The sequence below is a fragment of the Canis lupus genome, chromosome 6 (assembly GCF_048164855.1).
Source record: "Canis lupus baileyi chromosome 6, mCanLup2.hap1, whole genome shotgun sequence".
In the NCBI taxonomy this organism is placed as follows: domain Eukaryota; kingdom Metazoa; phylum Chordata; class Mammalia; order Carnivora; family Canidae; genus Canis; species Canis lupus.
Window position 1 is genome coordinate 60,521,370 of NC_132843.1, and position 25,115 is coordinate 60,546,484.

Genomic DNA, 25,115 nt, shown 5'->3' on the forward strand with positions numbered 1-25,115 from the left:
ATTTCAGAAGGTTTTAAACATAGACAAAATCTGATGTTGTGATATATCTTACTGTGTAATGTGTCTTAAGATAAAACTGCTCATATATATAATTACTACAAATAAGTGGAAATCTGTATATAAAATTCAGAAATTTAGTTCTTTTAGAAATTCTGATGTTATATAATGTCACTTCCTCCTATTCTAAAAACATGACCCCTCTTGTCTGAATAAGGTTATTCTTAGTAGTTGATGTTTTGAGATTTAAAAGCAAACATAACCCTGGCCTGAAAAAAGAGAGTTCTGACTCCTCGCTGGCTATGTGAACTTAGCCAAATCTAGAGAAAGAATTAGTAACTGTTCTGTACTTACTGTGCTATTATATTTCATTAAACCCAGAAATGTAAGTAAGTAACTTAATAGCTAATGAAACAAAAATTTAGGCATCGTAATTGATTTGGCTTAGTATTTTGCCTCTACCACCATCTCTTTATCGATCCACATTCTTTATTAAGTCATCCAGTTTCTACCTCTTTATTGGAATTATTTCTTTAAGTTCTGTGATACACATAGGTATACCAGGGGTTGCAAACTCAAGGATCTGCAAAGACAAATGCTACATGCTCACAAGAACAGAGTAGGTAATGTAAGTAAGTACAATAAACCAAAAGTAAGATAACAAAGGAAAAAGAGGACAAACTGGCATCCTTAAGGTTGATACAGTGGGATCTACACCCTTCTCAACTGTACCTCATTGTTGCCAGATCTCCCCATTTCTTAGGAAGAGAGTGTTACTTAGATATTTCCTATGATATTTCCTGATTTTGAAAACACTGGGACAGATGGAATGCCAGCTTTTAGCCTCTGTATTCACTATTTAGTGATCCTCTTGTATTCACTAATAGCTTAATCTGGGAAAAAAATATGAGATATTAAGGTTCTGCTGAGCTTTTTTACTTGAGTGGTTTTAAACTTTCTAACTTTAACAATTAGTAATATCACTAACCAAGGTAGGAAGTTGGGATGTCAGGTGTTTCTGAACAAATAATGATTCGTTTGGTTAAATTGAAAATGAAAGGAGTTCAGTTCTAGAGAGAAATGTGGAAAGTCATCAGCAATTAGGTGATAGTTGAGGCTACAGAAGTAAGATAATCCAGAAAAAGTACATGAAGAATGAGATTAATGACGGAACCATGGGGAACACCAACTTCTAGAGAACATGAGGAAAAAGGAGAATGGATGGGTGTGGGAAGCTAGGAAGGTTCAAGCCAGTAAAGCCAGTAAAGCCCCAAGGAACAAAGGAACAAACAAACAAAAAAACCTGCTGAGACACTAATAAGCAGCAGGAGGAAACCAAGGGAGTTGTTATAATGAGCAAGTCCCTTATACCTTTGCTTGTATAAATTTCAGCAGCAAGATACAGATTTCAGATTATTCAACAAGTTGAAAAGTGGATAAAATTTAACTGCCAAATGGATCAGTTTCTACAATATATTAAGAACTTAGAAATCAATAAGAAAAAGACAACCCAGAGGGGAAAAAAAAATGGATAAAAGGCCTTTCATATAAATATAAATATAAATATATATAAATATAAATGCATAACCTCATTACCAACCAAGGAAATGAAAATTGAAACTCAATGAGATGATTATTTTATACCCTCAAGATTGGCAAAAGTTAGGAAGACTGATAATATCAATTGTGGATCAGTGGAAACTTACTGTCAGTGGCAGTATGAATTGATAAAGCTTTAAAAAAACAATGTAAAGCTGAACATTAAAATACTATATAAATGCCATATGTATATAGATATCTATATACTAGGGAAATTCTTGTACATGTGTTCCAGGAGATATTTACAAGAATGTCAACATGGAGGGAGGGAAAAAGTAACTTAAAAGTCTATCAAATGAGTAAGTGAATTGCGACATAGTTAAATGTCAATTTATTCTCAATTCAAGGAATTATAGCTGCATTTAACAACACAAATAACTCCTAGAAATAAACTGGTGAGACACAGCAATCACAGAAGGCCATATTTTTAAAAATTTAGGAAACATCTGTAAATTACTTATTGTGTACATGTTCTAACTTTACCAGTGTTATCACTGAACTTAATCACACATGCATAAAATGTTATTTTTTTTAGTGTTATTTTTTAAAGCTTAAAAATAAGCAAAAGTAAATAATGTGCAGGGATACAGACATACATCTTGGGGAAAAAAGGGAGGACATAATCTTAAGTTTTAGAATAGTGGTTGGTTACCTCTGGACAGGAGGCAGGGAGATGCTGCAGGGAACGAACAGCACTGGTGATGTTGTACTTCTTAACCTGCCTGGTCATTCACAAGCATTTATTATATTGTTTGGTAACAACCAATATTATATGGGGTAAAGTATACTTTTTTAAATGGTAAAATCATAGTTTTCACACAAATACAAAATGAATACATGTCAAGGTTTTATCATGGTTCTCACAAATACAAAATGAATACATGTCAAGGTTTTATAATCATTAAATTTATAAGGGAGCTAGGAAGATATTGCAACCATTTCAAGGGAGAATTCAAAGTCCCACACATACTGTATAAACACTACAGAATACTGAAATTAATTTACACATAGTTGCAAAACTGGTCAACATCTATAGAGTGTTAGTTACATTTACTGAACATAAGTCATTGGCATATTTATGGACAAGAATTTGTATTATTACTACTTTTCAGCAACCTACAGAGTTGCAAATGCTCCAGAAGGATAGCTGGAGACAGGACACCTGTAATCTTTTTTGCCTATTTCAAAGTCTCAATTTCTTTACACATGTAAACTTTTCTATGTGTCAAATATTTCATTCCAAAGAGATGAAGAATAAAATAAGTTATGTGGACTAGTCTGTGTATCTCTTTCAAGGTGTTTATTATAGGGAGAGGAACGAGGTTCCTATCTGGAGGAGGTATCAGATTTGAAGGAAGGGTCACCTTGATTTTGTTTCTTTTGAGAGAGGCAGTGTATAAGTATATACATTTGCTCTGGGAAAGGAGCCCATGGGGGGCGGGGGGTTGGTGAGTGACAGTGGAGGCAACAACTGCAAAGACCATTGCGATTACATTCAAAGTCACAATGTAGATTTGGAAAGGAAAAAGGGACTTTTCTTCCTCTGAGATTGAAGGAAAGGAAAGAAGCTAAGCTAAAGATATTTGAAGTCATTACAAAGAAGTTGAGAGTCTCTAAAGAAAAGGAACTGTTTATGATAGATGACTTAATAGATTATAAAGTCATAAAAAATTACCAAGTGAATGGTATTATAGATGTTGTATGAATTTTTAACAACATGTAGTAGAGAAACTGAGTGTATACTTGTTGTATACCCTGAGTTCCAGCTCTGTTACTAATAGTTCACATGGCATTAAAACAATCCTTTCATATCTGTGGACCTCAGATTCTTTGTCTATAAATAAAGAGGAGGTTAGACTAAATGGTTTCTAAATTCCTTTCTTGGAATCTATGAGAAAACTAAAGAACAGTTGACACTGACCTGGATATAAAATATAATCGAGATAGGCAGAGATGAGTCTCAGAAACAGTCAAGATGAAAGAAATAGCATGAGAAAAAGAAAACATAGGGCTTTTTTGGCAGGCAGAGTATGTGGTACATCAGTTGTGGTTTTCCTGAGAGTTTGTGAATATAGAGTAATGAGGTAAAAAGAAAGTATATTTTTCTCTTTAACTGTAGTTGTCTTACATACTTTACATGTGCATAATAAACTCTCAGGAGATATTTTTAAATAAGTGGCCTTGAATATCTAGAACTGATAGGACCAAATTATTTTGGAAGTTATGTTATTTCTGTTCATAAAGAGAAATGGGGCAGCGGGGTCAAGGTGCAGGAGGAAGAGTTAGCTTCAGTTTGTAGTTACATGCACTGTTTCAGAAATCCAACTGTCAATCTTCAAAACAAGACCGTATACAAACACTTCATGTCTAATGCCATGGAAACAGAAGGCTAATCAGGATGCCTGGCTGGCTCAGTTGGTAGAGCATGCAACTCTTGATCTTAGGGTCATGAGTTTGAGCCCCACGTCGGGTGTAGAGATGATAAATAGATGATAAAAAAACTTTAAAATATAAATACATAAAAACAAAATGGCATCATAAGAGGTCATTCACAAAAACATACTGTTTACATGTCTGACCCAAATGCATGCAAATCTAGGCCTCAGTGGTTATGTTTTAACAAGACTGTGGTGTTATTAAATAACAACAGTCCTGAATACAGCATATATTAAAGTATAGCTATAAACAAGGTTTTGTTTTGTTTGTTTTTTTTTCTCTCTTCTTCATTTTCTCATCCTCTCCAAGCTATAAGTAAAAACACTGATTTATCTCATTTTCTTTCAGGTATCTATTTGTCAGATTTAACATACATTGATTCAGCATACCCATCAACTGGCAGCATTTTAGAAAATGAGCAAAGATCAAATTTGATGAATAACATCCTTCGAATAATCTCTGATTTACAGCAGTCCTGTGAATATGGTATGTTTCTGGGGACTAATACTATACCATTACATTATGCTGTGATTCTGTTGATTCATTTACCTGTTTTGATAGCCATTTTTTTGCATAGCAGAGAACAGCATCCTAATATAAAGGAAAATAATGATTGTTTAATTTCACTGTTTAATATTTAGCATCCTGTTTGAGATCCTGCTTTAAGTAGTATTTCATATTTAAAATTTTAAGTTTTTTCTTTTGCAGCAACTTTGCTAACATAATTTATAAGATGATTTTCCATTATCTTCATCTCGTTTGATATCCTTGGTTTATTATGTAAATAGTTCTTCTGTTTTTCAGTTAGGGAAGGAGCCTAGACCTATGATCCTTGTAACAGTTGACTAGCTTTCCTGAATTCCATATTGAATAAATAACTAATTTTTTGCTCAAGAGGTATTGTATGGAAACACATATGTACAAACAGCTTACACAAGCCCAGATGATGAGAAAAAGGGTGGCTTGGGGTTTTTTGTTTTTTTTTTTTTTAATGTTTTATAATGTTTGCATGCCTTCAGTTTGACAGGGAATAAAGATACCCTTATTTATTGGGATATACTTTTAAAATACTTAAGCAACTTATTGTCTGATTTATTTAAATAGATTTGTCTTAAAGCTAATTTATGTGCATGTATACTTAAAAAAAAAACTCAAAAATTTCCTTAAAGTTTATGTGTGGAAAGAAATTTATCAAATATGTGGGATTTTATAAATTGTGCTGTTTAATTTTTTTAATATGATCTGAAGAGAAACCAGAGTATGTTTGTTTGTTTTAATCTATACAAACATGAACTCCAATTAAAAAACTCTACAGGGATCCCTGGGTGGCGCAGTGGTTTGGCGCCTGCCTTTGGCCCAGGGCACGATCCTGGAGACCCGGGATCGAATCCCACGTCGGGCTCCCGGTGCATGGAGCCTGATTCTCCCTCTGCCTGTATCTCTGCCCCTCTCTCTCTCTCTGTGACTATCATAAATAAATAAAATAAAATAAAAAAATTAAAAAAAAAAAAAAAACTCTACAAAAAAAATCTATACAAACATCATGCAACTGTGATTTTTTAAGTTGCCATCAGTTTTACATTAAATAAAATCTGTCTCAATAATGTCTTTCTAGAGTTCATTTAAATATTGGTGCCTGCAGCCTAAACTTTTCTTAAAGTATATTTTTCTCTAACTTTTAAAATTCTAGTTAAGATATACTTTGTCAGATAATTATTTATTACATTTTGCCTAGATATCCCCATGTTGCCTCATGTTCAAAAATATCTGAACTCCGTTCAGTATATAGAAGAACTACAGAAGTTTGTGGAGGATGATAATTACAAGTAGGTTGGATCTTCAAAAATGGTTTATTTAACTTTGTCCTGTCTTCTACCCTTTCATGCCTTTGTGTTTAAACATCTGAATTTTACATCGTATCATACAAATGTCTAATCCAGGTATATGTTTACAGTGGTAAAAGTACTTATATGTATTTATTTTTGTATGTAGTTATTTTTAATCACTTGATAGGATTGAAACAGTATACAAATAACCTCATCTGTTCTTCTGTTTAAAAGTATTTCACTTTTCTCAAATTTTGTTAAGAGCTAATGTTTGATAGTTCCAGTTTAAATTTCTTCCTTTCTCTCTATATTCAAGCATGATATCTTTATAGAAATTTGTCTTTTAATAGATTGAAAAACTAATGAAACTCTACAAATCGGAAAATTTACTCCTTTTGGTAATTTTTGACAAATCTTTGAATTTCTTTTTAATTGTTTTTTTTGGATTGAGCAAATATTGAACCTTCTTACCTCTAGGTGAGAGATGTGTCTAGCACCATACTTACCATTATCTATATTATAGCAAGTACTTTATTAAATATTTTAAAAATCACTTTTAAGATACAGCTGTCCAGGGCAGCCCGGGTGGCTCAGCAGTTTAGCGCTGCCTTCAGCCCAGGGCCTGATCCTGGGGTCCTGGGATCGAGTCCCACATCAGGCTCCCTGCATGGAGCCTGCTTCTCTCTCTCTGCCTGTGTTTCTGCCTGTGTGTGTGTGTGTGTGTGTGTGTGTGTGTGTGTGTGTGTGATGAATAAATAAGTAAAATCTTTAATAAAAAAAAAAAAAAGATACAGCTGTCCAGGGACGCCTGAGTAGCTCAGTGGCTAAGCGCCTGCCTTCAGCTTAGAGTGTGATCCTGGAGTTCTGGGATCAAGTCCTGCATTGAGCTCTGTGCATGGAGCTTGCTTCTCCCTCTGCCTGTGTCTCTGCCTCTCTCTCTCTGTGTCTCTCATGAATAAATAAATAAAATCTTTTAAAAAAATAGAATAAAATACAGCTGTCCATTTCCTTCTCCTTAACATCCACAATACTGCCCCAATGTGGGAAGGACTTTTAAATGTTAATAACCCTTTCTATTTTCAGTGGTATACTGCTGGGGATTTTTTCAAAAGATGAGAGGATAAAGAGCTTATGTATTTCTCTTGAGGCTTCTGATGCTTCTTGTGACTTCATTTGTTAATTTCAAATAAAGTTTTGCTTAGCTTTATTTTATTTTATTTATTTTATTTTATTTTATTATTTTTTTATTTTATTGGTGTTCAATTTACCAACATACAGAATAACCCCCAGTGTCCGTCACCCATTCACTCCCACCCCCCGCCCTCCTCCCCTTCTACCACCCCTAGTTCGTTTCCCAGAGTTAGCAGTCTTTACGTTCTGTCTCCCTTTCTGATATTTCCCACACATTTCTTCTCCCTTCCCTTCTATTCCCTTTCACTATTATTTATATTCCCCAAATGAATGAGAACATATAATGTTTGTCCTTCTCCGACTGACTTACTTCACTCAGCTGCTTAGCTTTATTATGCCAATTATTCCCAAGGTTTCACATTTAACTTTGTGTCTTTCAGAAATATTTTTTCTAATAAAAGGCCATACTTATACATACTTACTTTAAACACTTATCAAACTGAGAGACTAGGCTATTTTTAATTATTAATACATTATATAGGGGCACCTGGGTGGTTCAGTCAGTTTAAGCATCTGCCTTTGGCTCAGGTCATGATCCTGAGGTCCTGGAATTGAGTCCCATGTCAGGCTCCCTGCTCAGCAGGGAGTCTGCTTCTCCCTCTTCATTTGCCTCTCTCCCCCGCTCATGCTCTCTCTCTCTCAAATAAATAAAATCTTTAAGAAATAATAATTAAAAATATATATTAGGTAAAATTTTCTTATACAATAGTGATCATCAACTTTCTTGTTCCATAAGTTTCAACAATTTTTGAAGAAAAGAGTACCAATAAAAGGCTAGTAATTCTGGAAAATAATTAGAAATAACTTTTCTTCAAGGATTAAAGCTCTAGATAACATATATATTTAAATGTATCAAAGTTTATTAATGTTTAAAAACACCTTTATTACCGTCTCTTTTCCTACACCATAATATTGCCACTTTTATATTTCTAATATCAATTTTTATTTTATAAAACAAAAGTTTTCATTTGAGAAATGTATGACATCAGTGGATCAGCTTTTCAAGGCTGCAGTGTTTTCATAAATCTGTTGTCGCCCTAGGTTGTGAGCTTCATGAGTTTGATGGTCTGTATCTTCTTACCACTATCTCTTCTTAGTTCTAATCACTGGCATGGCGCAAAGCGCTCATGTTTTGTCCAATGAGGTATAGAAGATTATCTTAAAACTCAAAATATGGTTATGTAGTTATTCAGAATTTCTGCATCTGGCTCACACTTGTTGGATTTAAAAGAAGCTAAACTATTCAATAGGAGTGAAGCCTAAGAAATTGTTGCAAAGTTATAGAGGATGGTAAATTTTTATTGACTGTGATGAAAGTAAAGATGTTTATGTAAGCTAATTTTTATTTTGTTAGAAGGATATAGTAGCCAATTAAGCCATTAAATAATTTTAACTGTAAACTAACCTAAGATACCTTCATTTTGGTAGGAAAGCTGATGTTATTATACTGATCTTTGTTTTCATGAGTAGCTAAAACCAGAATAGCCTTCCCATTATATTCACTTTAACATATTTATTAAGCTTTTGCTCTAGGTGAGTTACTGTGCTAGTTGCCAGGATTACAAACAAAATCTTGTTCTTGCCCTTAAGAAGCTCAGTCTAATACAAAACACATCCACAAAACAGACGATTACAAAGCAGTTCAAACATTAATAGAGATATGTCCAGGATGCTATGGGAGCGTAGATGGGGGTGGGGGGAGAACTAATTCAGCTTCAACTGGGAAAAAAAAACATGAACAGCTTCAGGAGACAGTGTCACCTGAGGCTTATTAATCTTAACAGGTGAGTAGGAGATACCTCCACATAAAGGGTAAGGAAAAATATTCCAGGGGATGGAGTGATCAGAAGATTAACGTGGGAAACAGTGTTTTTGCTTGGGGGAACAAGTCGCTTGATGGTATTGGGACATTAGATGGGAAACTGAAGAAGATAGTTTTTAAAGATGCAGTTTTGTTGTATGAACCTACTAATTCAATGTATTTTAATTATTTAAATTTATTTAATTATTTAATTATTTTTAAAAGTTTTATGATGAGAGATTTAAATAAAAATTACACCTTTTGTTTATTCAAAGGCCTCTGTTTTTGGCAATTTTGTCTATATAGGCAATCAGTATAGATACTACAAATTAATGCATGTTTTTAATCAGGATGAAGATCTTTCAGAGTTCCTTCATTTTGATACTGAACAGAGTATCTTTTCTCAGTGAAGCAGCATCACTGTTACTATATGGTGTTTTGATGATGACATAGGCAACTTACCTCTGACTTCACTGCTGTTCTTTAAGATGCTTCTGCCTTTTATACTGCAGACAGCAGTGTGATTCACCCGTAGCTTATATTCTGTTCCTTTGTGTTGCCAGTTCTGTATTAGGAAATCATAGTTATTTTGTTTACTTTTGTGTCCTCCGCATAATAAGCCGTGAGCTTCAGAAGTGCAGGGATACTATGTCTGCTTTGGTCTCTGTATATTCCAGTGCAAAGAGCACAGTGCCCAGCACAAAACAGGTGTTCAGTAACTTATTTATCAAATGAATGAATTAAGCATAACCTATAGCCCATATAATTCAAGTAAACTGCTCTGTTTACTTGAAACAGAAAGAAAAGAGAAAGAGCAGAGAGTTCTGGTTAAGTACTGTTCTGTACTGCAGTTTACACTGTCAAATAATTGGAATATAATAGTATATAATTCCCTCTGAGGTTATCGTGGAAATAATAAGTTGAGAACCTATAATAAGATTTATCATGATGAGTATCACATGTAGTGTGCAATTTCATTTAAAAACTCCAATTGGTAGAATGCTTTTTAAAAAAATTTATATTTAGACTAATAGTAATAATAGACTTTGTGGACCATACCAAAGTTCTACACCTGCTTTATTATCCTATTTCCTGAAATAGTTTCCACTGATAGGAGTCATAATCTCTTTTTGCTGTGGAACTCAAAACTGGATATATTATCCTAAATGGAACTTAAATACCAGCTAATAAACTTTGACTTAGGACAGGGATTTACCAGGAATTTTGCAAACAACCTTTTTAATATTGAAGATCTTTCTTTTAAGAAGTTGAATTGGTTATTTTTTGGGATGTTTTAAAAATTTTTAGTATTACAGAAGCCATTAGTCCATCCAGTACAGATTCTAGAAGTAATTTGTGTAACACATTTAGTAATATACATGAAAATTCCTGAATTCAAGTGTCCGGTACCGATATAACCTCAAATTAAATCGCTTTTTAAAAGTCACAAATCAAATATCTTTAAATGTGTTGAACCATTTGGCATCATTGGGGTAGTTTGGGGAGATTTTTCTGTTTCTAAATATGGACTTTAATGTTTTTTCCTCTCTCTAATATTTCCTAGAATAACCATAAGATGTGCTTTGTATAAAAGAGATAAGAGCTTTACTGTTGAAGATTGCTCTTGAAGACAAATACACAGCTGAGATTATTTTATTAAAATGCTTAATTTTTTGGTGAGGAAATACATAATTTTAATATTGTCAAATATTAATCATTTTATGTGTTTTGTTTCTTTTTAAAATTCAGGCTTTCGTTAAAGATAGAACCAGGGACAAGCACACCACGATCTGCTGCTTCAAGAGAAGATTTAGTAGGTTAGTGTGTAGTTTTTTTTGATTACCAAATAATAAATCAGATAACCTAAATAGGACAGAATATGATTCAAAATAAATAAATAAATACTTAGCACTTTTTATTATGCATGCAAGAATTTATTTTTGGTATTAAACTAGATCACTTATTTGTTTGGGTTTTTTTGTTTTTTAATTAAAAAGTTATTTGGAGTTTGTAGTAACATACAAACAAGCCAACTAATCAAGGCAAATAGATACAGCAAACCAAAAAAAAAGTAAGTGCTTATGAATAACTGTTCTTTTTTATTAAGAATATACTGTCCTAGTTAATGAAGGTTGATTACATTAAAATTTCCTGTGGTCTCAGTGGAAAATTTTACTAATTTGAATAATTATGGAAGTCAGTTTTAGTAACTTAACTCTTTGGAAATTTCACTCTAATACTGGGCCAAGGACTGAATTTTTTCTTTTTTTTTTTTTTTTTTGGCGGTGTCATCTTTTTTTTTTTAATTATTTTTATTGGAGTTCAGTTTGCCAACATTTAGCATAATACCCAGTGCTCATCCCAAGTGCCCCCCTCAGTGACCATCACCCAGTCATCCCAACCCCCCGCCCACCTCCCCTTCCACTACCCCTTGTTCATTTCCCAGAGTTAGGTGTCTCTCATGTTTTGTCACCCTCACTGGTATTTTCACTCATTTTCTCTCCTTTCTCTTTATTCCCTTTCACTAATTTTTATATTCCCCAAATGAATGAGACCATATAATGTTTCAAGGACTGAAAATATTTAAAAAATAGTCATAGTCCCGTAATAGACCTGTCACATTATAATGGGGTAATAAATGTATACCACACATAATTAAAAATATAAAATTGGAGAGAATTGTTCATTACTTAAGAGATTATTAATAAGTACCTTTTTAAAAATTTCAAATGCAGACTTGGGCATCAAGCTTCATAATATTGCATATCCTGTAGGTAGATGCCCATCCAATAAGATGTGGAAGAAGCAAGGGGACAAGCCATGACCATATCTTGCAGGAGAGGATTATAAGCAGAGAAAAACATGGCAGTCTAAATCTCTTAACTTTGCTTTTGTTTGCATTGTTAAAGTGATCTTCTGCAAATCTGTGTACTCTTCAAGTTCTGGTTTTTTAATTCCCATAAGTCGGAACAGTGTCAACGTAGATTGAAATTCCAACTTCAATGCTTGACCTGCCATACACATCCTTCCTCTAAGAGGTTGAAACTAAGAGAAGTGTGTAAACTTAAATGAGCACTGAAGTGGGATTTAGAGACCTGAGTGATTAGTCCGGGCTTTATCTGTGATATGATATCCTGAGCCCATCTCTTCTAATTCTGCTTCCTCTATAAAAAAGGCAAATACTGGGGATCCCTGGGTGGCTCAGCGGTTTAGCGCCTGCCTTTGGCCCAGGGCGCGACCCTGGAGTCCGGGGATCGAGTCCCACGTCGGGCTCCCGGCATGGAGCCTGCTTCTCCATCCTCCTGTGTCTCTGCCTCTCTCTCTCTCTTTCTCTCTCTATCATAAATAAATAAATAAATCTTAAAAAAAAAAAAGAAAAAGGCAAATACTAATACTGCCTCTTAATGCTATAAGATAGAAATTAACAGGGATCCCTGGGTGGCGCAGCGGTTTGGCGCCTGCCTTTGGCCCAGGGCGCGATCCTGGAGACTCGGGATCGAATCCCACATCGGGCTCCCGGTGCATGGAGCCTGCTTCTCCCTCTGCCTGTGTCTCTGCGCCTCTCTCTCTCTCTGTGACTATCATAAATAAATAAAAATAAAAAAAAAAAAAAGATAGAAATTAACAGCTGCTTTTGGGCACCCCCGGTGGCGCAGCGGTTTAGCGCTGCCTGCAGACCGGGGTCTGATCATGGAGACTGGGGATCGAGTCCCGCGTCAGGCTCCCTGCATGCAGCCCACTTCTCCTTCTGCCTGTGTCTCTGCCTCTCAGTCTCTCTCTCTCTCTGAATAAATAAATTTAAAAAAATACTTAAAAAAATAAAAGCATGTAAAATTAAAAAAAAAAGAAATTAACAGCTTTTGTGTGTAAGACTCAGAAAATATTTTAATGTTCAGTCAATTAAATAGAATTAAAATATTGTCATCTTAAAATTTAAAATGTTTTGTATTTTTTATCAAAGGATTAAAAAGACAGCAGTCTTTTGAAACCATTTGAAAATTTCTCTCTCTCTCTCTCTCTCTCTCTCACACACTTTTTTGCATTTAACCTCTAGGTCCTGAAGTAGGAGCATCTCCACAAAGTGGAAGAAAAAGTGTGGCAGCTGAAGGAGCCTTGTTGCCACAGACACCGCCATCCCCCCGGAACCTGATTCCACATGGACACAGGAAGTGCCATAGCTTGGGTTATAAGTCAGCATCTTTCATTTTGTCTTTCAAATTTTTAAGTTTTTATAGCTGGATTTATTTTCTATATATTTTATTGGTTAAACAGAAAATAGTGTCCTTGCGTAGTTTTATTTGTATAGCAATTGTTTTCTCCTGATTCAGTAAAATATCTTGTTTGCCTAAAAGCATTTAGTTCTTCCTTTACCTTAATTTGGAAATAAGTTTCTCCCAACAGTGCCTTTATATTTGGGGGAGATGTATTAACTATACAGAGTATCATCATAAAATCAGGAAAGCTATATGCTATTTTCCTTTTAAATTACAGCCTTTATTTCAAAACAGTCATTGTTTGTCTTAATCAAAATAAGTCACCATAAATTAAGGTCTATAAAAATTACTCCTTTTATTCCTAAATATAAAGAAAAGGAAACTGATTTTTTGTTTAACGTCATTACCTTTGCAAGATTGTTAACTCAAAATGGGGCCCATAGTTCACTTTTGCTATGATTTTTGTGAAAATTTAATAGCTGCTTTCCAAAAGTGAATGTGAAAACAATTTTTTCATGGACCTACAACTCAAGATGAAATTAAGATACCTATTACATAAGATATGGCCTGGCCTGGTTTCCTAAAATATTTTCCCTAAACTTAATTTGTGGCCTTCATGGTAAAATCTGTTTCTTTATTACTGTGAGAGTTCAGAAGTCCATTCAGGATAGAAGCTAAATCTTCTGTCTTGAATCTTTATGAATATATTTTATATCTTGAATTACCTGAATTATACCAACATTAATAAAAGATATTAAACCTATTTCTCTTTTTCCAGCTTCATTCATAAAATGAACACAGCAGAGTTTAAGAGTGCAACATTCCCAAATGCAGGGCCAAGGCATCTGTTAGATGATAGCGTCATGGAGCCCCATGCACCATCTCGAGGCCAAGCTGAAAGTTCTACTCTTTCTAGTGGAATATCAATAGGTGAGAAATACTTCTCTGAGAGGATTCCAGTTTATGTAAACTGGAATTTTTAATAAAACTCCGCTGGAAAAAAAGTCATTAACCCAAATACATAGATAAAACTTGATAAAAGCAAAGTAGCAGTTAGATACAGGATCATCTTACTTGTAGCTACTGAAGTTAATAAATTATGGTGTTTTAAAAACTGCTTGATGGTTTTGACTCCAGCAGGGGATACATTTAAGGAATGGAGGAAAAAGGAGATGGGCTGGATGAACTGATTACCTCATGCAGTCTTTAGGAATGAGGAAGGGGGAAGAATTGGTATACTCCCAGTTTTTTGGATTCACCAGCTATTTAGATGATGGTACTATTACCATGATAGAGAAGACCAGAAGAGCAATCATTTATAAATGATAAGGTATTTGTGAAGGATGACTGGGTTTGAGGAATTAGGAATCCTATTTTGGACATGTTCAGTCCACATGGAGTTATCAGATGGGTAACTGAATATATTACTCTTGAGCTCAAAGGGTTCTGTAGGTCTGTAGATATTAAATATAGGAGTTAGCATATTTATAGTATTTCAAGCCATGGGATTGGTTGAGGTCACCAAGGGAGAGAGTGTAAATAAATAAGAGAAGACATAGTAACATTTAGAGGTCTGATTAAATTATTTTTATTTTTATTTTTTTAAGATTTATTTATTTTAGAGAGAGCACAAGCAGGAGAGACAGAGGGAGAAGGAGAGAGAATCTCAAGCACTCTGCCTGAGCCCAGGTGTCTCTAGTATTTTTTTTTTTTTTAAGATGAGCCATTGAAGGAAATATGAAGGAGTGATCAGTGAAATAGGAATAAGAATCAGGATGTGGTATCACAAAAGCCCAGGAGAGGAAGTATCTCCAGGAAGAGGGAAGTATATAGTGTATCACTGTCAAATGCAAGAAATAGAAAAGATGAGAATGGGAATTGATCAGTGCATTTGGCAAGATAGCAGTCATTGGTGACCTTGGTAAGAGTTGCTTCATAGAATAGTGGAAGTGGAGCCATTGGAGTAGATTGGAGAATGAGAGGCCAGGAAATAGAGATGAAGGGGACCAGAAAAAAATCATAGTGAAAAATGATGTGAGGTTGTTAAGAAAAATTTGTTTTTACTTCCTAAACTACTTTATTTTCTGAATCTTTTAGATAGCATTATTTCTCTTGATTGTTAGAAAAATCTTTCAATACTTTTTTTTATTTTTAAAAAGGAAGAAAGGAAGAAAATCCCTTCCTCTCTGATTAAGTGCCCAGTTGCTCAAGGGCTAAGCCTATTTATTGTTAATAGGATCATCTCAATATTGATGAAGAGTCAATAGAAAGAAATCCGAGGAGTTCATTTTCTTAAACATAATGACCTCCTTAACCCTTTAGAATTCCAAGCCCTCCAAACAAAACTGATTTAGAGTTTTCCAGCACCATTCAACAGTTTTTTAATTCCAAAGTTCCCCTTTTGATAAATGCAAACAATTAAATGATGATAAAATTCACAAAATAGAAGACAAGTTGGGCACCTCAAATACCTCATTAATACTTCATTAATGCTATAAGCTATCTGTATGCAAATATCAACCTCAACCTAAAAGATAATAGTAATTTTGCAAAAGAGAAAGAAAGAACTTTTTTCCCATTAAAAATTTATCATACTATGGAATCTGGCATGTAACTTAAACCAAAAAATAATAATTTTTAAAGTTACAGTTCTCAAGTAATATTTGACATTTCCCCATCATTTTATGGTGATAATTCTTTAGTTTTTCTGTGGCTTTAACTTTCCATTGATGTTTCTTTGATTTTCACAAGATAATTACTTCATTCAGTTACAATTAGTGTCCTAGTTTGGAGGCCTTTATTTTAGAACAGGAGGAAACTATTTTAGGGATGCCTGGCTGACTCAGTTGGTAAAGTATGCAACTCTTGATCTGGGGGTTGTGAGTTTGAGCCCCATGTTGGATGTAGAATTTACTTAAAAAAAAAAAAAAACTTTAAAAAGAGAAAAGGAAGAGACTATTTTAATCTTTGCCTTTGTATTTTTTTTTATTCTAAGGTTAAGTGGGTAAACAATATAGATTTTTACAATCTTGTTTTTAAATTAGAACATTAGCCATAACTACTACCTTGCACAGTTTTTGTTTTAAAGCTATATATTCTGGAAAGAAAGTAAATCTATAACCATAAATGATAGATGTTTCACACATGCACACAGTTTTTAATCACAAAAGGGTTTTTTCCTTAGCCATAACTTTAACATACAATATTAATCTATACCATAGAGATTTTGAGAAGATAATACAGAGAAATTAACCAGTGCTTGGGACAGTGGCCTCTAACATCTTCTAATGTGGTACAGACATCTTAGATAACCTAAGTGGTCTTAGCTAAGAGAAGTATATTCTCTCTTGAGTTTCATCCTTCTAGAAAAACTTATATTTTCTACAAGTAAGTCATACTAATTATTAAATTTTGTGTTTACCACATAATGCTACAAATCAAAAGATAGCAAGACCCTACCACCACTACCAGAATACTTCCAGTTTCTCATCTAAACCACAGAACCAGAAAATTTCTTCAGTTACTATTATTCAGTTCTTCCAAGGATAGTGTATATAGCTAGTGCCACCCTAAATATGTAGACAAGGTATTAATCCATCACATATAATGCATACTTTTTTTGGAATTGGAGTTTGTGTCTCATACGGATACTGGTATGAAAGTCTGATAGTTCAACTTGATACATAAGTGACATATTAATTATCAGTTTTATTGAGAGCCAGAATTATCCTTAAAATAGCTTTTTTTTTTCCTAAAGATTTTATTTTTATTTATTCATGAGAGACACAGAGAGAAAGAGGCAGAGACATAGGCAGAAGGAGAAGCAGGCTCCAGGCAGGGAGCCCGATGCAGGATCCCGGGACTCCAGGATCACGCCCTGGGCCAAAGGCAGGCGCTAAACCACTGAGCCACCGAGTGTCCCTAAAATAGCTTTTAAATCCCTGTAATCTCTTTTGGACTCTCGAAATTTATTCCCCTTGGTTTTTCTTTAGCTAACTTAAAATTTTATATTTTAACTTTGATTTTGGCCAAAGAGAAAGTTTTTAGATTGTTACAGTACGATTTTTTTTTTTAATGTAGAGATTCCATCCTCTTCTACCTTGCCTCTGAAGGCAAAAATTAAATTTCATTAAGCTTTTTATCCTTAGGGTAATAATGAGTTTTAAAAGGAATACAAAGGGAAAGAAGTATAGCATGAACCTCTAAGAATTTCACAATTATTTTGGTCTTAAATTTTGAGAAAATTTTGAAATATTGAAAAATTTTGCAACTATGTACATTGTCTGATGGTAGAAAATAGTTTATTAACATAACAAATCTAAGCTATAAGTACCCCTACAAAAATGTTTTATGCTGTTTTGTTATTTTAAGTAGTCTTGTCAACCAGATTCCAACATATTGCAAAATGAGCCTAGCAGCATTAATACTAGAATGAAGAATTAATATGTGGATGCTCACTCACAAATAATATGACTGTCATTTTATAAGTACAATTAATTTATTTTTTAAATATGAAATTTAAACTGTAATTCTGATGTTTAAAAAATAGAATAACTTTTGATTTTAGGTAGCAGTGATGGTTCTGAACTAAGTGAAGAGACCTCATGGCCTGCTTTTGAAAGGTAAGAAGAATTGTCCATTTGAACTGCTTCAAGCTTAGTTTGTCTTTCTTAAAAGATATGATCATACACATTTTAACAGATATTATTTGTCACATATCTGTAAGGGACTATTTATAAGCTTCTAACTGGTGGCAGAAATTAGAAGTTAATATTTAAGTCTTAGCTAATAAACATGTTTATTTGGTGACTTGACACATGTATTTGAATTTTAGTACCTTTAAAATTATAATTTTAAAACAGCAATAATCACTCATAGTCAATTTACCTACTTATGTGTTTAAAGTGAAATTATTTCCTTAAATTCTGATTCATTTAAGTAATTTTAAGGCATTTGGTAAAATGTTCTAATTTTCATTCTCTGCTATCTTGTCAAGGGCAAAATGACTTAGTAAATTCTAAATTATACTATAAGTAAAGCAGTTTGATGTTTGAATTTAAATTGTCACTAACAGAGCACACAGATTTTATAATGAAATACTGTAAATCATGCTCCCTTCTCCTTTCTTTATTACTGTAAGCTTTAAAAGTTGTCATGTGTCAACAGCAAATATCATGCTATCTTGATCTTCCAATGTAAGATCTCCTTAAAAATGTAGCCAAACAGTGAAAATAATTTATTTACTAAACATCTATTTGGACTTTTTGTCTTTGACCATTTCAGTTCTTCCATTTTCATATTTACAGGATGCTGGACTCTTGCGAAAATAATTGCTATTTTTTGTATATAAACTGAGCAACCTAAGTTTCTAAGCAGCAGAGTGTCATTTAGATTCAATTTTGAGTGCTATATTAAAATTGATAAAGTCGAAAATAATTAACCTAACTCTGTATCAGCGACTTTTTAGTAGAAAACAATTTTATTAACTATATGTAAACTATATTGGAATTGGTTAATTTCATGCGGTTTAATTGGAAAGTTATATTCTTGTTCTTGATGAAACTTCATGAAGGAGGGGATCCCTGGGTGGCGCAGCGGTTTGGCGCCTGCCTTTGGCCCAGGGCGCGATCCTGGAGACCCGGGATCGAATCCCACATCGGGCTCCCAGTGCATGGAGCCTGCTTCTCCCTCTGCCTGTGTCTCTGCCTCTCTCTCTCTCTCTCTCTGTGTGACTATCATAAATAAATAAAAATTAAAAAAAAAAAAAAAACTTCATGAAGGTTTCTCTCCATTATGTGATTAAAAATTTATTTATAAACAAAGCATTTCATATTAGTCTTGAGCTTTTCTACTCTACTTGTCAGTGTTCCCAAGTCGTCTTTGTTTTGGGGGGCCCTTAACAACTTGTTTTTGCATATTATTTCTCTTCCAACCTTTACATTCAGTCTCTTTATTAGGGTTTGCCTAAAATGAGAAAAACACAAGAGTTGGCTCTGGCGTGCTGTCTGTACAAGTGATTTTAGTTCTTTCCCTCCAGGAAGAACATTATATGTTGATTATGGAGTGTATTGTAATCTTTAGATTAAAAAAAAAATTGATGAAAAAAATTGTTTCTCAGTTTGCATGAGTTATAAGTGAGTAACCAGGATGGTATCGTGTTCAGTAATCTGTCCTCATCCCAGCAGGTTACTTGTGAAGACAGTATTTAACGGTGTTACCTTCACATCTCAAAACAATATATTTCTTTTACGACATATGTTTTGCTTTACAGACATTTGCAGCTAAAAAAAAATCTGTACTTGTGCCAAGTTTAAATCTGTGGGTCTTGGAACATTTTGAGAGCAAATTAATACTTCCCAGCAAGATTCAGACATGTAATAATAAAAAGTAAATAAAGAACTAGGATTTTTAAAATACTGCTTATAGAAAGTGAATTTGAAAATAGTTCTCTGAATGTTAAACATCACTCTCTGTCCTTATTTCCTACAGAGACATCAAATATGTTGCTGCTTAAGTTGCTAAAATAATGCTTTTTGCTTTAAATAACATTTATCAACAGTGCTGCTTTGGCTTTTCCCAGACAAAGAAGTGTTGGTGTATCTTTGTGTGTGTTTATTTCCTTTGTTAAGTAATTACATGCCATTTTGGATAAATATTAACTCAAAGTATGTCTATCCTTTATTGGCTTTATCATTTATTTCATTTGATGTGGAAATAAAATAATACCTTTATTACTCAGCTTATCTCTTTTATTAATTTTCTTGGATTTAACATAAAGAATAGAGAGGAAGATATAGGTGTTTAGGCCACATTAATTTTAAGTTTACAGCCCACATTGCTTTTAGGTGTCTTCATAGGGACATATAATAAAAATGAGTTATTTATATAAACCCAGATATCATTTTTAAACTGGAATCCAAGAACTGGAATAGAAACAAAAGGATTTTTGAAGTATTTTCCAGGTTTTGATAGTACTGGTTATAAATAACTCAAATTATTTTAGCAGATTTGTGAAAGCAAACATATATAAAATGTATAGTATATACTAACACCTGTATTTTCAGTCAGTAGTCAAAGAAAACATCTTTTTTTAAATCTATACTGCATGCTTAAAAAAAAGAGGAGCAACCACAAACTATCCTTTTGTAGGATTTAAAAGTTATATTACAGGAAGAAATTATTATATTGTTCTAGGTATTGATGATTGTGTGAATAAAAGCATATGTAATATATACGATTTATAATGGAATCCAACAGGAACAGATTATACCATTCTCTCGGCCCGGTGACACGAGTGGCACGAAATGGCTATCGAAGCCACATGAAGGCCAGCAGGTACAATCCCCCTGCATTCAGGGGTCACAGAACTCCCCTCTGGTGTTGGTGATTGGCTAAATGGGTGTGATCTCACAGTATCTCTGTTCTTTCTCAACTAAATGGTTTAAAAACTAAAAAAAAAAAAAAATACCTAGGAAAGTTTTCTTTCCAAGATTTAATCTGGAGATAAATTTTATCTTCTCTTTCTGATTCACTGAGCTGATTGCAAAACAGTTCCAACTTGGTGGCCTTATAACTGCACGGATCTCTCTAATGCTGCTAGTTTTTGGATAAGCAGTACAAAATTCTACGTACTAGTCAAAGGCTACTGTCACAGTATTTACTTTGCTAGTAAGTCTCCATTCAGTTCATCTTTGTTAAGAATTTTTCAGATAAACTGCAGGTCCTGAACTTAGACAAGTCTATTTTATAAATAATATTTGTACTTTTAAACTCATTTTTATTCAGTGGTTTATGTAATTAAACCAGGTCTCTTTCTGTACCATATTAGCTGTGGAAGAAAATGAGAATGTTAGATTGACGTGGGGCTGGGGGCTACTTGGTAATGGGAATCAGCCACTTCGTAATACAACAAATACAATAGCCAACTTCGGAAGTAAACTTTTTATCAATTTGGTGTCTAATCTCTGTGTAAACCTCCCTGAGTATAAATAGAACTAGCATGAAATTTCTAGTGGTCTCTAGGTTTTTAAGTCACTTTGAAGACACCTAAATAATCATAAAGGGATAAACTGGCAAACTCCAATTTTCTTCCCTGTTGTATTCTGCAGATCATGTCAGATCCCCAGAGAATGACAGATTTTTTATTAGTGTGTATGTTTTAATTGACTCATGGAAGTTATTGTTGTTTTAAATATAGGACCTTAAGTCAGCTGGGGAAGATATTTAAATGTTTGGTTATTTTGTGGTGGTTTTCTTAAGGTATGTGAAAAAGAAATCGTCAGTTTTAGAGTTATTCCTTCCTTGGAGATCTGTTAGGCTATAATCAAACACACATTGACAGCATTTAAATATCATTAGAATATATTGCAGTATGCTATTTTTTTAATATGTTGTTATTGCCTATATTACTTCTCTTACCTATTTTAGAGTTAAATTAAGCATGGGTTTTCTTTTTCTTTTTTGAGCATCTGCTCTTTCTGTTTTGAGTTTTATATGCTTAAATACTTTTAACAAAAAGAATCCTCATCCTTCTTGCCAGGACTTAAAGTTTCTAATGGGAAAAAATGTTTACAGCAGTAATGCAAATGTGGCACATTAAGAAGAAGAAAAAGTCTTAAATCCTTAATTTAATCTTCACTAAAGTGAATTACTCTATTCTTTCTAAATTATACATGTTCAGATATGTAATAAAGTGTGTGTTTTGTAACCATCTGCTGACTTTAATAACTTCCTGATTAAACTTCCGTGACAGCTTATAAATTTCAGATCAGTAAGCCTTTATAATTGTTAGGGTCATCTAATTCTAAATACAGTAACAAAGTTTTAAAATTAAGAGTAATTACATTTCATATAAGTACCTACTTTGTAACTACTATACACAAAAGGGTCTTACATGTTCTTTTCTTTATTCCATTACTCTAGTTCTGCAGAATCAGAAGATTTGGCAGTACATTTATATCCAGGAGCTGTTACTATTCAAGGTGTTCTCAGGAGAAAAACTTTGCTAAAAGAAGGCAAAAAGCCTACAGTAAGATCTTATTGTATTTTATTTTTACACAGCTCTAAAAAATATATGCAAACTTATAGGACCCTAAAAAATATGAAAACAATTGAAATAAAGCCAGATACATAGTATACTTGAAATAATTTAGAATACACATTTGCCTCACCATGTTTCTTAATTTAGACTTCAGTTAAATCAGACATTAGGGTGTGTATATCAGGGTGCTCCTGTACTTCTTTCTGTCCCTTAATATAGTTCATACACGAAGGCATTTCTCAGAGAACCTTGAAAGTATATGCTGCTATGAAGTATTTGAGGAATAAATTTAGGAAAAATAAAGAAGAGAGTTACAACCCTAGAAAGTAGAATTCAGCCAATTTTGTTTTGTCAGTCCTAAGTTGTTTATTTGAATCTCTGTAATGCGCTTTTATTTCCATTCATGAAATAAAACCCAGATATTCAGTGTCCTCCAAACCATTGTTATAGTTTTTAAAAATGATAAAAGTTAAGCAGCAGAAAGCCTTTTGTGTGTAACATAGAAGTTTCTTCTTTCCCAGCAGCAGCAAGCAGTTTGCTAAAAAAAGAAGACGTTTTTCTTTTCTGAAATAATAGTATAATTTATCTAGTTTGGAATAAAAACTTCAACGTGTATCCAAACAACACTTTTGAAGATATGAGGGCTTCTTAAAATGTAAAAATGGTCTACATGTAAGCATCCAGTTTTGCTGCTTACGTTACAGTAAACCTCAGGCGCATACAGCCAAAAAGCTACACTAGGCCAGCTAGTAAAAACTAGGAGTAGCGTGTCAGTTGAGGCATTACCACACTTTGTGCACCAGATGCTGGAAATAGAGCAGCAAACAAGATGAGGCAAAGTGCCCGCCTTGTGCAGATGACATTCCAGTGAAACACATAGAAAGTAAGCCCTTGAAATAAGGAAATGAAATGGTGAGTGAGAAGGTGAGGAGAGGTGCACAGTGAGGCATCTGAGCTGCCATCTGAATGAAGCGGGTAAGCTAACCATGTGAGGCTTTCGAGTTCAGGAGGTTAGGAGGCCCGTGGAGCTGAGGCACAGAGGTGGAGGAGGCCAAGTCAGAGAGTACGGTTAGGGTTGCTTGATGATGTGTTAGATGCGATGTCTGACAGAGAGTGGAAGTGAAGGCGGTATCTGGGTTGGGGGCTAAGCTAGATGAATGTTGGGGACATTTACTGAAATAGGGAAAGGTTTTTTTTAAGAGAGGCTGGTAAGTCTTGGCTAAGTTCACTTTAATGACCTTTTTAGGCATATAAGTGGAAATGTTGATTTAGCTCTAAAAAGTAGAGTTCACAAGTTCAGCAGAGAGGTGGTGGCCAGATGTAGAGATTTGGGTGCCGTTAGCATACAGATAGTATTTGAAGTATGGGAGCAGGTGAGACAGATTATCTGTGGAAGACAGTTTAGTGGGGAAGAAAAGAGGACCAGGAAGAGAACTCTGTGGCTTATAAAGGTCTGCAAGATTTTCAAAAAAAATAAAAATTAAAAAAAATAATAATAAAGGTCTGCAAGAAGAAGCCTAGAGGACGACAAAGGACGTATTAGCAGAGAAGTGTACCAGTTAAAGTATTTCAGGGAGGAGATAGCAGCCAGCCATGTTGAATATTGTTAGGAGGTTGACCGAATATTGTTAGGATGTTGACCAGGGTAACAGAGGCTTTGGTAAAAATGTCAGCAATCAGTGTGACCTTGACAGCAGCAGCCAAACTGATAATAACCTGAGGAGAAAATGGGCAATACAGAAGTAGAGTCAGGAAGCAGAGACACCTCACAAGAGGTTATGCTGTAGACAGGAGCAGAGAAATCTGGTGCTATCTGAAGGGGCAGGGGAAGGGGCAGTGGAGGGATTTTTCAAAGACGAGAGTGCTCTGAAGCCTCATTTGTGTGCTGATAGTAGAGGGAGAGAAATCAAGATGCAGTGGAGAGAGGAGTAAATTATTTCAAAAGCAGATTTCTTGAGGAAATGATAGTAGAAATCTAGGGCATGGAAGGAGAGTGGGGTTTCTCCTTTGGTAGAAGCAGCATTAACTCTTCTGTTGGAGCAGAAAGAAAGGCTAAGTATATATGGATCTATGATCGGGTAGTGAGATGGAATTGGTTTGGAAAGATGAGTTAGTCCTCGGCAGATTTCACCTATTTTTTTCTGGGCAACGCTACTTTAAGGAGATGGAGTACTATGATTCGTAAGAGAAAGAATGAAGAGGTTATCTTCAGAGAGAAAGAGTGTAGTGACTTCATTTCATAAAAATGAAGTACTGTTGTTTTCTATTTGAGGTTGCCGGTTATAATTTTATCAGTTGGCACAATTGTGTGATATCTCCAGCCATGTTCAGCTGTTACAATGTGTCAAGTAATCAGATGGTTAGATTTAAATAGGGCTAGATTTATATCAGGAGAGAGGGACAGTGAGATTCAAGTATTTGGAAGGAAACGGAGATATAGTGCTGGACCATGTGGTATTGGCTAAATACGAAGAAGGGAGAGGGAGGAGGATACAGGATGGGGAGGCAATGGCAATGCTAGATGTTAAGAACTGGTAGGATTTTTTTGATGAAACCAATAGTTATCTGAATGAAAGTAGTAGTAGAATATAGTCAATGGAAGTGATAAGAATATGGGAGATAAAGATTTCAGAAGTGATTCAGCTCTAAGATCAGGCTAAGGTGGCTGTAATGGAGCTAAAGGTCATGGCACTAAGAAAGTAAAGGGACTGAGAAGCTGGTAGTGGTATATTCATGTGTGTGTCTTTTCAGGTAGCATCGTGGACAAAGTATTGGGCAGCTTTGTGTGGGACACAACTTTTTTACTATGCTGCCAAATCTCTAAAAGCTACAGAAAGAAAACATGTAAGTATTTGTCTAAATTGTTAGCCAGAGTTTCACTGCTTTTCCAGAGTTATAAAGAAAGTAGTCCTAATGGAATATAACACTTTGGATTTTTTCCATATTCTAATCCAGAAGTTCTTACATCTATTCCTTGGGTGAGTGTTGTGGTAGAATTATTTTTATTTAGT

The 25,115-nt window shown here is 34.3% G+C and overlaps 1 protein-coding gene across 9 annotated transcripts in view; it reads left to right on the plus strand.

Annotated features, from left to right (window-relative positions):
- RALGPS2 (Ral GEF with PH domain and SH3 binding motif 2) overlaps positions 1 to 25,115 on the plus strand; it is a 158,822-nt gene that overhangs the window by 114,065 nt on the left and 19,642 nt on the right. For 8 of the 9 annotated variants that reach the window (XM_072830787.1, XM_072830785.1, XM_072830784.1 and 5 more), the window contains 9 exons: positions 4,381 to 4,518; positions 5,768 to 5,858; positions 10,600 to 10,667; positions 12,905 to 13,040; positions 13,843 to 13,994; positions 17,632 to 17,686; positions 20,322 to 20,399; positions 21,987 to 22,092; positions 24,856 to 24,948. In XM_072830787.1, the coding sequence (XP_072686888.1) occupies positions 4,381 to 4,518; positions 5,768 to 5,858; positions 10,600 to 10,667; positions 12,905 to 13,040; positions 13,843 to 13,994; positions 17,632 to 17,686; positions 20,322 to 20,399; positions 21,987 to 22,092; positions 24,856 to 24,948 (917 nt within the window). The remainder of the gene's footprint in view (positions 1 to 4,380; positions 4,519 to 5,767; positions 5,859 to 10,599; positions 10,668 to 12,904; positions 13,041 to 13,842; positions 13,995 to 17,631; positions 17,687 to 20,321; positions 20,400 to 21,986; positions 22,093 to 24,855; positions 24,949 to 25,115) is intronic. The other variant, XM_072830791.1, reaches the window with a different exon arrangement.